General features: G+C 36.4%; 1 protein-coding gene across 2 annotated transcripts; it reads right to left on the bottom strand.

The window, feature by feature from the left end:
* Positions 1 to 785: 785 nt before the first annotated feature.
* On the bottom strand, positions 786 to 8,105 carry LOC132114568 (guanine nucleotide-binding protein G(t) subunit alpha-2-like). Of its 2 annotated transcripts, XM_059522746.1 has the most exons (10): positions 8,029 to 8,105; positions 7,742 to 7,918; positions 5,716 to 5,758; positions 5,334 to 5,475; positions 4,515 to 4,672; positions 4,058 to 4,186; positions 3,717 to 3,846; positions 2,890 to 3,043; positions 1,924 to 2,132; positions 786 to 1,606 (listed from the first exon to the last, which is right to left on the bottom strand). In XM_059522746.1, the coding sequence occupies exons 2-9, from the start codon at positions 7,857 to 7,859 to the stop codon at positions 1,942 to 1,944; spliced, it is 1,065 nt and encodes a 354-aa protein (XP_059378729.1). In that variant the 5' UTR covers positions 7,860 to 7,918; positions 8,029 to 8,105; the 3' UTR covers positions 786 to 1,606; positions 1,924 to 1,941. The 2 variants fall into 2 exon arrangements, with proteins under 2 accessions (XP_059378729.1, XP_059378730.1); XM_059522747.1 differs by having other exon boundaries at positions 786 to 1,557; positions 7,742 to 8,103.
* Between the last annotated feature and the right edge of the window lie 2,448 nt (positions 8,106 to 10,553).

Genomic DNA, 10,553 nt, shown 5'->3' with positions numbered 1-10,553 from the left:
TATACTATGTAAAAAGTATAATATTCCAGTGCTGGAACATTCATGTTCTCAGTCTGGATTAATGCAACAATTTGTGATTTATTTTCTATATACCTGTGCTTTATTTGATTTAACTATTTCATGTATTTTAAACATGAAAGTGCAAGTGAACAACTAACATTATAGCACTGAATAACTAATATGCTAATGTGGTTTTAGTTTTACAAACACCCTTCTATTGAGTTTTTTATTTTTATTATTTTTTGTCTTTTCTGATCATGTATAACTCTCATATATACATATATAAGCAAATGACCTTTGTTTAAGGAAACATATAGCATATACATAATCAGGATCACAAGTTAATTACAACTCATGAGTTGAAAATAATATGCTTTTATTTAAAAAAATATTTTTCTTGTTTTAATGACACTGTGTATCTAATACTTCAAATGTGCAATTGCCATCTTTGGCTCTTATTCCCTTCTATTCCATTTGTTTCTCTGATTGTGCCTGTGGTTATAAATGTTGTATATATGTGTAGTCTCACGTTGGTTAGATATCTTTACTACTCATTTTAGCTATCATTAGACACCTCTTTTTTATTATTATTATTATATAATACGCTTAGCAAAAAGTGTGTTGTACTGTGGTTCATTCAAAATTAGCTCTGACAGAAAGGGCCAGTGTTAAAATCCCAATTAAAACAATGTAAGGTCAGTATTTTGTGAAAGTGCACAATTGCAGTAGAGCTAATGGCCAACCATTTGCAGTTAACATAATAGTAATTCAACACCAGCAACCAGTGGAATTGATGCAAGTCTTTATTTCATCTGCCTACATTTATATTCCAGGACATCTCCACAAATTCAGACCTCAGGCTTTAAACAAAGCAACAGGCCATTCTAGAATTTTCACTTGTTACTGTAACATAAATAAATAGATTTATGTCACCATATATATTTTATATAGAATCTTTTTTTTAAACAGATGTTTTTTCCTACTGTTATTTACAAAACATACTGCCCTACTGTGTTTGGGGCTGAAAAAGAAACATCTTTCATATATTGTGTTAGCTGGCTGAATTCAAACAATCACGTTTTGCTGATATGCAAGTTTTAACACTCTCGAGAACAGATGCTGTACATTTACGGATGTTTCTAATTGTTACCATGGGATCTGATGGGATCCCACTTTAATTTCTTTAATACAGCAACATTTAATTGCATTAAAATAACTTTTCTTTTTCAGGAAAAACATCTACCAGTCAAACCTCTATAGGTTTGACATTAAAACACATTGAGAGGAAGCTTCTCTACAAGCATCAATAACTCGTAGCATTAAAAGTCCCCTTTCTTTGGTAATCCTTCTCTCATTGACTACTAGCAGTTTGACAGGAAATGTTTTTAGAGTCCCTTTGGAGAGCAGAGGCCATTAGTCTAATCTGGATCTAGTCTCTGAGGTTCGGTCAGGTTGTTGAGCTTGTTCTTTGGCCGGGGATCTGCTGACCACACTTGACTGCTTGCTGTAGAGTTCACCTTCATGCCACTTGTGGATGTTCTTTTGTTACTGTGACAACTTCACCAGAGTACTTCCAATCATGCAGGTGGGGATGGGGCAGAAAGATCTGAAGAAAAAACAACTTTTTTTGTTCAAGTCAATTCTTAAATTCATAGAAAAAATCTATTTGAAATGATTTTATAGAACTTACTAAAGTTATAATAGCATCTACACTTGAAGCGTGGGAGTGTTATGCCATCTAAGCATGTTTACTACCGTGGACCATGTTGATGTTAGAAGTATAGACCGTAAAAACAGAAATAGAAGAAGAAACGGTGGCATCCATCAACTGAAGGCGATGGGAGTTATTTACTCTTAATTTTCCGGTTGTGTCCGGTGTAGACAGGGAGTAAGAACCTGCTTTGTGTTTTTAGGGAATCATACCTTTGAAAAATATGGTGTTTAGAACAGACCGCAGTCCTTAAGGTTTTCTTTGATGATGATGTCTGTCACAGCGTTAAACACAATCTCGACGTTCTTTGTGTCTGTGGCACAGGTCAAGTGAGCATAGATCTCTTTTACTCCCTTCTTCATGTTCAGATCTTGAAATTGAGCTTTGATATAGTTGCTGGCATCTTCATATGTGTTTGGACCTGGAAAATTTGAATTTTCAACATCATATTTGATGAGCAAATTCAATAAAGGTTGTTGTAAGTACCATCAGTTGTTTGCTTTGAGCTATGATGCCCTTAAATACTGTTTCAATCATTTATTCACCTTCATGCTGATCTAAACCTCTATGATCCTCTATCTTTTGCTGAGGTAAATGTTTGAAGAATATCCTCCCTGACAACTATTTCTTCAGTATAATGATGTGAACGAAAGAAGCTTAAAGAAATGCAAAAGCATCATAAAATATCCATACCAGCCATAAGAAGCCACTTCTCAGTCATTATTCACTTATAGTGTCCTCACTTCCAGTGAGCTGTGAACCATTGTGATTAGTTTGAGTCCAATACTTCATAGAGTTCATTTTACAGATCTGGCTCAAAAGAATGATTCATATGTGAATCAGACATTGTCTCTCATAAATGTGCAAATCAAGATTATTTATTTAAATTTCAGTCTGTACCACAGACAAAGCTATCATATGGCTTCAAAAGAGTCACAAGTCTTCTGGACCTCTTATATGAAACTTTTATGGTGCTTTTTTGTCATTCTGTATCTTAACAACTTCAGTCCTCATTCATCTTCAGTATATTTACATATTCTTTAAAAAAAATAATATATATTATGTTTTACAGAATAAAGTCATAAAGGTTTTTGAACGAAATGAGGGTGAGATCATTCATTTTTGGGTAAATTACTGTTTTAAGGTGGTGTGTTTATTTCCATAGAGACCTCACTCACCATCATATTCAGGGAAACAGATGCTCAGGTGGACTTTCTTGATCTTCTCCTGGAAGAGATCTTTCTTGTTGAGGAAAAGCACAATGGAAGTTGTGGCAAAGAACCTGTGGTTGCAGATACTGTTGAAGAGATGGAGACTCTCATGCATGCGGTTCTGGGAGAAACAAGAGAAACAAGAAGAAAATATAAGCTTATGCACTGCTAGAACGTCAAACATTGGTATTATTCAGCTTCTGAAAGCTGAATAAATAAGCTTTCCATTTTTTTTATTTGGACGATATATAACTTTTTGAATAATTGGATTCTGAGTGTGCAAAAAAAATAAAAAAAAATGAAGTCCTTAGCAATGCATATCACTAATCAAAAATGAAGTTTTGATGTATTTACGGTAGTTAATTTACTAAATATCTTCATGGAACATGATCTTTACTAAATATCCTAATAATTTTTGCCATAAAAGAATAAATTATAATTTATTATATAGTATAATATATTACATACACATACTACTTGAGACTGGTTTTATAGTCCAGGGTCACATATGACTGATCTTGCAATCTTTAGTGAATAAAGGGGGTGTGAAAACTATTCAAAATACTCTTCAACATAACGTTTCCAAAACGGGGTTTGCACAGTGACGCTGTAGAAGAATCTTTCAGTAAACAATTTTTAAAAGAACCATTTTTTCTTAGTATGAAGAACATTTAAAAAAACTAAAGTACCTTATTCCACAATAAAGCACCTTTTTTTTCAATGAAGGTTATTTATGGAACCGTAGATGGCAATAAAGAACCTTTACTTAGTGTTGTCTAAAGATCAGCACTTACCACTTCATCATCTTCTACCAGCACCATGTCGTAAGCACTCAGGGCTCCACAGAAGATGATGCAAGTCACACCTTCGAAACAATGAATCCACTTCTTCCTCTCAGACCTCTGGCCACCCACATCAAACATCCTGTGGACCAGTGAAAAATCATGAAAAGTTTTCATTCAAAATGTGGGTTCTTTTTGCTCTAGTTACACAAGACCAGCTGAAATCTACCTAACATGATCCTTTTACATAAACAGTAACACATTTCAGGTCTTGAGTTTCTTTACAGTAGCAATTTTTGTAGTATGAGTATGCGCAACAGTTGATTCGATCACATTAGCCAGGTAAGACACACCTGAAGTGGAGCTCTTTGCAGGAGAACTGTTCCTCAATAATACCAGTAGTCTTGACTCGAGATCTCAGCACATCCTGCTCGGTGGGGAGGTAGTCAGGTTTGCAGATTCTGTCCATTTCACTCAAGTAGCTGTTTGAGATGAGCTATAAATTAGCTATACATTGGCATACACACCTGAAATGATCATCTGCTAAAGTCCTGGAAATCTCCAGGCATAACTCACAGCTCTGCCGAGTTTAGCTTCAACATTATTTAAGTGCACCAAACCAAGTCTTTCAGGATTACTTGAAAACTACTGCCAGGGTTGGAACTAAACTCTGCAGGACTGTGGCCCACCAGGAACTGAGTTTCGAACCTTGGTGTACTAAATTCCCACAATATGAAGTGAATTGTGATCAATGCAGCTACACCCTCAGGCTCTAATGAACTTGCTGTCCCTGTTGAGTGTTGTACTCACTATCCAGCAGAGTCATTCAGCTGGAACTCAGCAGCTCTCTCAAACGAGGCCTGCACACCTGAATCCTTCCATAACCTCTTGATGACGTCTGCCAGCTCTGGAGGCATGCTGCCCTCCTCAATGGAGTCAGCCAGGTTCTGGAGCTTCTGAGCATCCTCCTGCATGAGACAAAGAAATTGGACATCTATTGTCCAGTGTTGTGACATAAATCCAAGTGTAATGGATTATTGAGAAAAAAAAACTGAGACTTGGTTCTGTGTTCTTGATTCTAGCAGAGAGAAGGTACTAAAATACACCCTTTAGGGGTGAATAAGGTACAAAATGTCCCTTTTGTTATCATCCCAGTGGCAACTTTTGTACATTTTTCCCAAGAGTGTAGATCCTATTGTGAACAGTTCATCCATGCATAATGTTTCATTAAAAAAAAAAGTTTAGATAAAAGGGGGAAATGTCCTTTCAAGCCAAAATTGTGTATGTTGTTGTGTTTCAGTGTGTGCATTTTTATGGTATGTGAATGTCTACACATACTCTTAAAAATAAAAGTGCTTAAAAGATTCTTCACAGCGATGCCATAGAATAATGATTTTTGGTTCCACAAAGAACCATTCAGTCAAAGGTTCTTTGGAGAACCATCTCTTTCTTACCTTTTTTATAATCTGAAGAACTTTCTTTCGCCACAAATAACCTTTTGTGAAACATGCTAAGATGTTAAAGGTTCCTTATGGAAACATTTGGAGTAAAAGGTTTTTCTTTGGCATCGTGAAGCAGCTGTATTTTTAAGAGTGCACTAATCATTTGTTGTGGAGTTGTTTTGCAGACCTGTGCTGCTGGTGACCCAAAGTTGATGTCCAGCATCTCCATGCCTCTGATGATGGCCATAGCAGATTGCAGGATGTTGCCAAAAATAATAGATCGAAACTCCATTTGTTCTTCTTTTGTGTAACCACCTTGATGAAGAATTCTTTGGGAGCAACAGAGTATTTCTGATTAACGTTTTGAAGGTGAGTACAGTACATACAGGGCAGGCTTCACATTCACTACCGTCTGGTGGTCACACATTACCATTACGAGGGGTGGAACAGACTGCAAGTATATATATATATATATATACAGTATATCCTGAATTATGCAATTCCACAACACGTAACGATACAAACTGTTCTGAGCAAATATTTTGGATGTTGCATGAATTTAAACTCACTTCATCTGTTTTACAATGGTGCTCTTCCCTGACTCGCCAGCACCTACAAGACAGAAAGTGAAAAATATTGTACAGAACAATGTATGAGCAACATAATGGAAAATGAGGAGTCCTCAAATGCTCTTAAACTAAACTCCCGACAATTTGCTGGCTACAGTATGTCTCTATATGACGTTTAGCTTTTAAATTTCATGGATAATTACAAAGACACAGTCAGTGACACACTGAATTAAACATGAAGCTTTGAAGCAGAAAGACAGAACTAGTATTATACTCCATAAAACATACTCCAGTAATCTTTGAATAATTTTTACAGTGTACATTATGGTTACTATAGGTCTTACACATCGCATAGTGCCTTTTTCCTGAATTATTAGTCTTGAATTTATTTATTTGAATTGTTTATATTCCTCTCTGTGGATTTTTATTTTAATAACAAGGTCAATGTTAAGCGGTAGATGATCTGTTAAGAATAAACTTAATAATAGTCATTGATGGCCAGGTCGAAGGAAGTCTCTTTAACATGCTTATAATTATAAAGTGACCCAATTGGATTTGTGTTAGGGAAAGCCTCTCAGAAGATCACTGACACTTTGATTTGTCTTGGAGCTTCAGTCAGTCCAGGGCAAGGAGGTGGGGGCTCAACCATCTCCCATTGCAACTGTCACTCATATGTCCCTTTTACTTCCTGGGTTATCTGTATCCATCGAGATGTGTTCAGAGAACATGTGTCATCCCTTTTGGTCTATTTGACTGCTTAGTTTTTATTGGGCAAGAAACATCTGAAGTGATTTGCTATTTTATTGAGTAAGCCTTCAAAACGCATTTCCAAAATTTACTACAGACAAAATGGATGAGTAGCCTATGTATTTAAAATTAGTTATATTATTTATTCTCTTTTAGCATTTTAATGTTGTTATTACTATCTGAGAACATGAACTTTCTGTTAGGACACAAAGTTATTTATCGAGCTGCAAGAAATCAGGTCAGTTCTTAATCAATGCATCTGTCTCACAGTGATTTGCTGAAATGGCTCAATGATGTAAGGTGTCATGATATAAGAAACTGTTAGGAGCACTGAAAGTGGCCTCCTTTGCTTCCCGTTCCTATTGGAAGATAAACTGAACCTGAGCTTAAGAGGATCGGGGCTTAAATCATCACAGTAATCGGATTGTGGTCTTATTGTCAATATGCCACAATTCACAGTGTTCCTCAGGTTGTGGTCTTTTTGGGCGACTTCATTTGCTGTGAAAATGCAGATGTGTTGCTGAAGTAAAGGAGTAATCAAACATTTTTCAAAGCTCATTTAAATTAAACTTTTACATTTAAATGAATTAGACAAAGGTCACTCATGCTAAAAACTATTAACAGAAAAAGCATGCAACATTCACATGCAAAATCATCTACAATGCATTAGCACTTGATAGTGTTTTAAATGTCATCTAACAGGTATTATATGTGGAAAATCCACATACCGGTAATCATTTGTAAAAAATAAATAAATAACAAAAAAATTATCTAATATCTATCATTGTATTTTAAGGCTACAACATTATGAAGTCAAACATGACAACTGATTACCATTGTGTCATTTATAATCTAATTACATAACCCGTGCTTGTCTCAAATCCATTGTAAATCCGATTTATCTGCTTACAGAATGTCTTAATGCTCTGCCTCAGTGCATTTATAACTCTTAATCCCTGAAAAAAAAGATGAACAAACTTTCTCATAGTGTTGCCTATTCTGAAGTCACTTTATTATCTTCTGTACTAGTTAATGTCAATCATAAAGGATGCTTATATCTTATGATCAGAAACGATTGAAGTCCTGCTAAGATCTGCAGCAATGTTCTCACCTGGATCTTACTATCTTCCAACTGAATAGTAGTGACCACCTGTTGCAGGCACAAATGTACGTAAAGCTTGTGAAGGTTCTGCATCAGTTGCTCATTCTGGAGGCAGAATCTTGTAACTCAACACCAGTGGACTAGACTAGAGGAATCAAACGAACACCAATTTCTTACCCAGCAGCAGAAGTTTGACAGTTTTTGCTTCTTTATCAGCATCTTCCTGGAGCTGCTTTTCCAGCTCTTTGGACTTCTTGGCCATTTCCTTATCCTCTGCGCTCGCTCCACTACCCATCTCGTCGTCTGACGCTTCCCGGTCAAGGTCCTCAAGGTAAGAAATTTTGCCGGCTTCCCCTGTGCTTTGCAGAGAGAGAAATGGATACAGGTAGCCCTGTACTTTGGATCACGTGGCAGGAGGAGGGTCGCAAGAGTGTTGATTCCTCTTCTAGATGTGACTGACCTACCTCCGGATGGACGAGTGGATAGAGACAGGCACAGAGACTGAAGCAGAATGCCCTGCTTCTTCTTTTGGTTGCTCTATCCCCTCTAATTCCTCCTTGTCCACCTCAAAAGTCTTAGCTTAGGATTGGGGAGGGCTTTGCTGATCTTCCTGTGTGAACCAGCCAATCCTATTAGCTTGGCTAACAAGGACAGAAATGAAGGTTGAAAAAATTAGGACCAGTGCTTCTAGTGAACTAGCTTTTGACATCGATCAGATGATAATGTGTGATCAGTTGGGGCTTGTTTGGATTTGTGGCCACAAACTCAATCATTTTCTTAATATTTCAGTCTGTTGAACTCTGATGTTGATTTAGTTCTTACAGGTTAGAAGATAAAGGATTTTACTCTAGTCCTTGGCAGACTCTTTTGTCCGAGGGATTGCCACATGTACAGCATTCTCAATTTACTACACACACACACACAACCAGTTTCATGTGTTATGTAACCCCGAGCTTGGGGGACTAGGGTAAAGGAGGAGAGCTTACAGGTCAGTGTGTCTTGTTTCTGGGAGATGGGAGTGATGTCGTCAGCGCTGAAGTTGCCATCCGATCATTGTTCTCTTCTCTAACATAATCTTTAACACCATTGAACAGATCTTTATCTCCACCTCCCACTGCGCTTAAGGGAATGAATCTGCATTAACCATCTACTATAACTGCTCAATAAGATTTAATCTCATTGGGCTGTGAAAACTTATTTTTATACTGACTAAAAGCTTGTATTAAATGATTCAAACCAATAGTAATGCAACATTTTGCAACATTTGACATCCTTTCTGATATTTGTTAGCTGTTTACTATTTATTTGACATAAATGTAATTGATCGGTTTTGAATAATGCTCTTACTAAAAAATGTTCATTACAGCAAATCTCTTAAGAGAAAATAGGGTAATATTAAGAGCAATATATCAATTTACTTTAAAATTAAGACATGCACAAAATGTAAAATTATTTCCACTATTTTGTTAAGAAGCTAAGATAAATCAAGTTAAATAAATAAATGAATAAAATCACACTAGCATCATGCCACTTGGGGCCTTGTCTCAATTCTGGGTCACAAATCATTGTGCCCATAAAGCCCTTATTAACAAATAAACACGAAAACCTTTTATATTCTTATAATACAATGTCATAGATTTCTATTATCCAGAGAGATCTATGATACAAATGAAATTAAATAAACCTAAACACTGTTTTGACAATATTACAAATGTTGATGTTTAGATGAAATGACAAAGTTATTACGAGCATAGCCATTTATTAAATGTGTTGAGATTTTGTGAGAAATGGAAAAGTCCAATATTTTAAAAGACTTCAGACTAAACACGTCTGTCTCGCCGCTTGTGTACGTTTACATAGGATACAATGAATAAAAGGTTCTGATCGTCTCAACCAGTGCTAAATCTCTACAAAATGAATTGGCCTACACGACCAGAAGTCAACAATCGCTCCTCAGTGAATCATTAACTCTGCTTTCAGTTGATTTTAAACAAATCCGTTTACACTGATCTAAAACCAGAAACGTATCCCAACCCTCCCACTCAGTCACCTGTGTTTTTCCCCAGGAGGATCATGGGACAAACCAACTTCTCTGTGAAAGCGAGATTTCAACCCACGTCACTTTGGGTAAGCAGATTTTTTCTTACTGCTTGTGGCAGTTTGTGAGCACCCAAATCCCTAAATGCTTCCAAGAGGAATATAGCAAGCTAATCATGGTATCCTTGTCTTCATCAGAGCCAATCTCATTAAGGTTTGTGTGGTCCAAGCCTGCCTCTAACACTCCAGCATGGCTTCCACACTGCTGACAAGATTACTAGCCGAGGCCCGCGTGGGTCAGGTTGGGTTACAGTGGAGGGGAATTGTTTTAGATGTTTTTTAAGATCGTGTTATTGGGGTGTTTCTCTGCAGCAGGGAATGAATACCATCAAATTCTTGAGGAAAATCTACTGCCCTCTGCCAGAAAGCTGTCAATGGGAAGAAGGTTTGCCTTCCAACATGACAATGACCCAAAGCACACAGCAAAACTGTGTGTAAACACACAGTGGTAAAAGGTGAATGTCCTTGCATGGTTAAGTCAAGAGTCCAGACTTAAACTCCACTGAAAATCTGTGGAATGTTCTGCAAAGAAGAGTGGGCAAATATTGCATTGTAGAGATGTGCAAACTTAATGGAAATACAGTATGTCCCAACAGACTAAAGGCTGTAAAAGGTGGTTCAACAAAATAATGACACAAGGGGGTAATCCTCCATCACAGACTGTGGAAACTTAACTCCACCCTTCCTCCAGACTAGGACCTTGGTTTCAAAATGAAATACAAAACTTGCTCTCATATTAGAAGAGGACTTTTGACCATATATATATAGCTATATATATATATATATATATATATATATATATATATATATATATATATATATATATATATATATATATATATATATATATATATATATATATATACATACATCTAATGCAGTTATGTTGAAA

The sequence above is a fragment of the Carassius carassius genome, chromosome 34, assembly GCF_963082965.1.
Source record: "Carassius carassius chromosome 34, fCarCar2.1, whole genome shotgun sequence".
In the NCBI taxonomy this organism is placed as follows: Eukaryota; Metazoa; Chordata; class Actinopteri; order Cypriniformes; family Cyprinidae; genus Carassius; species Carassius carassius.
This window is presented reverse-complemented; position numbering and strand designations above follow the sequence as displayed.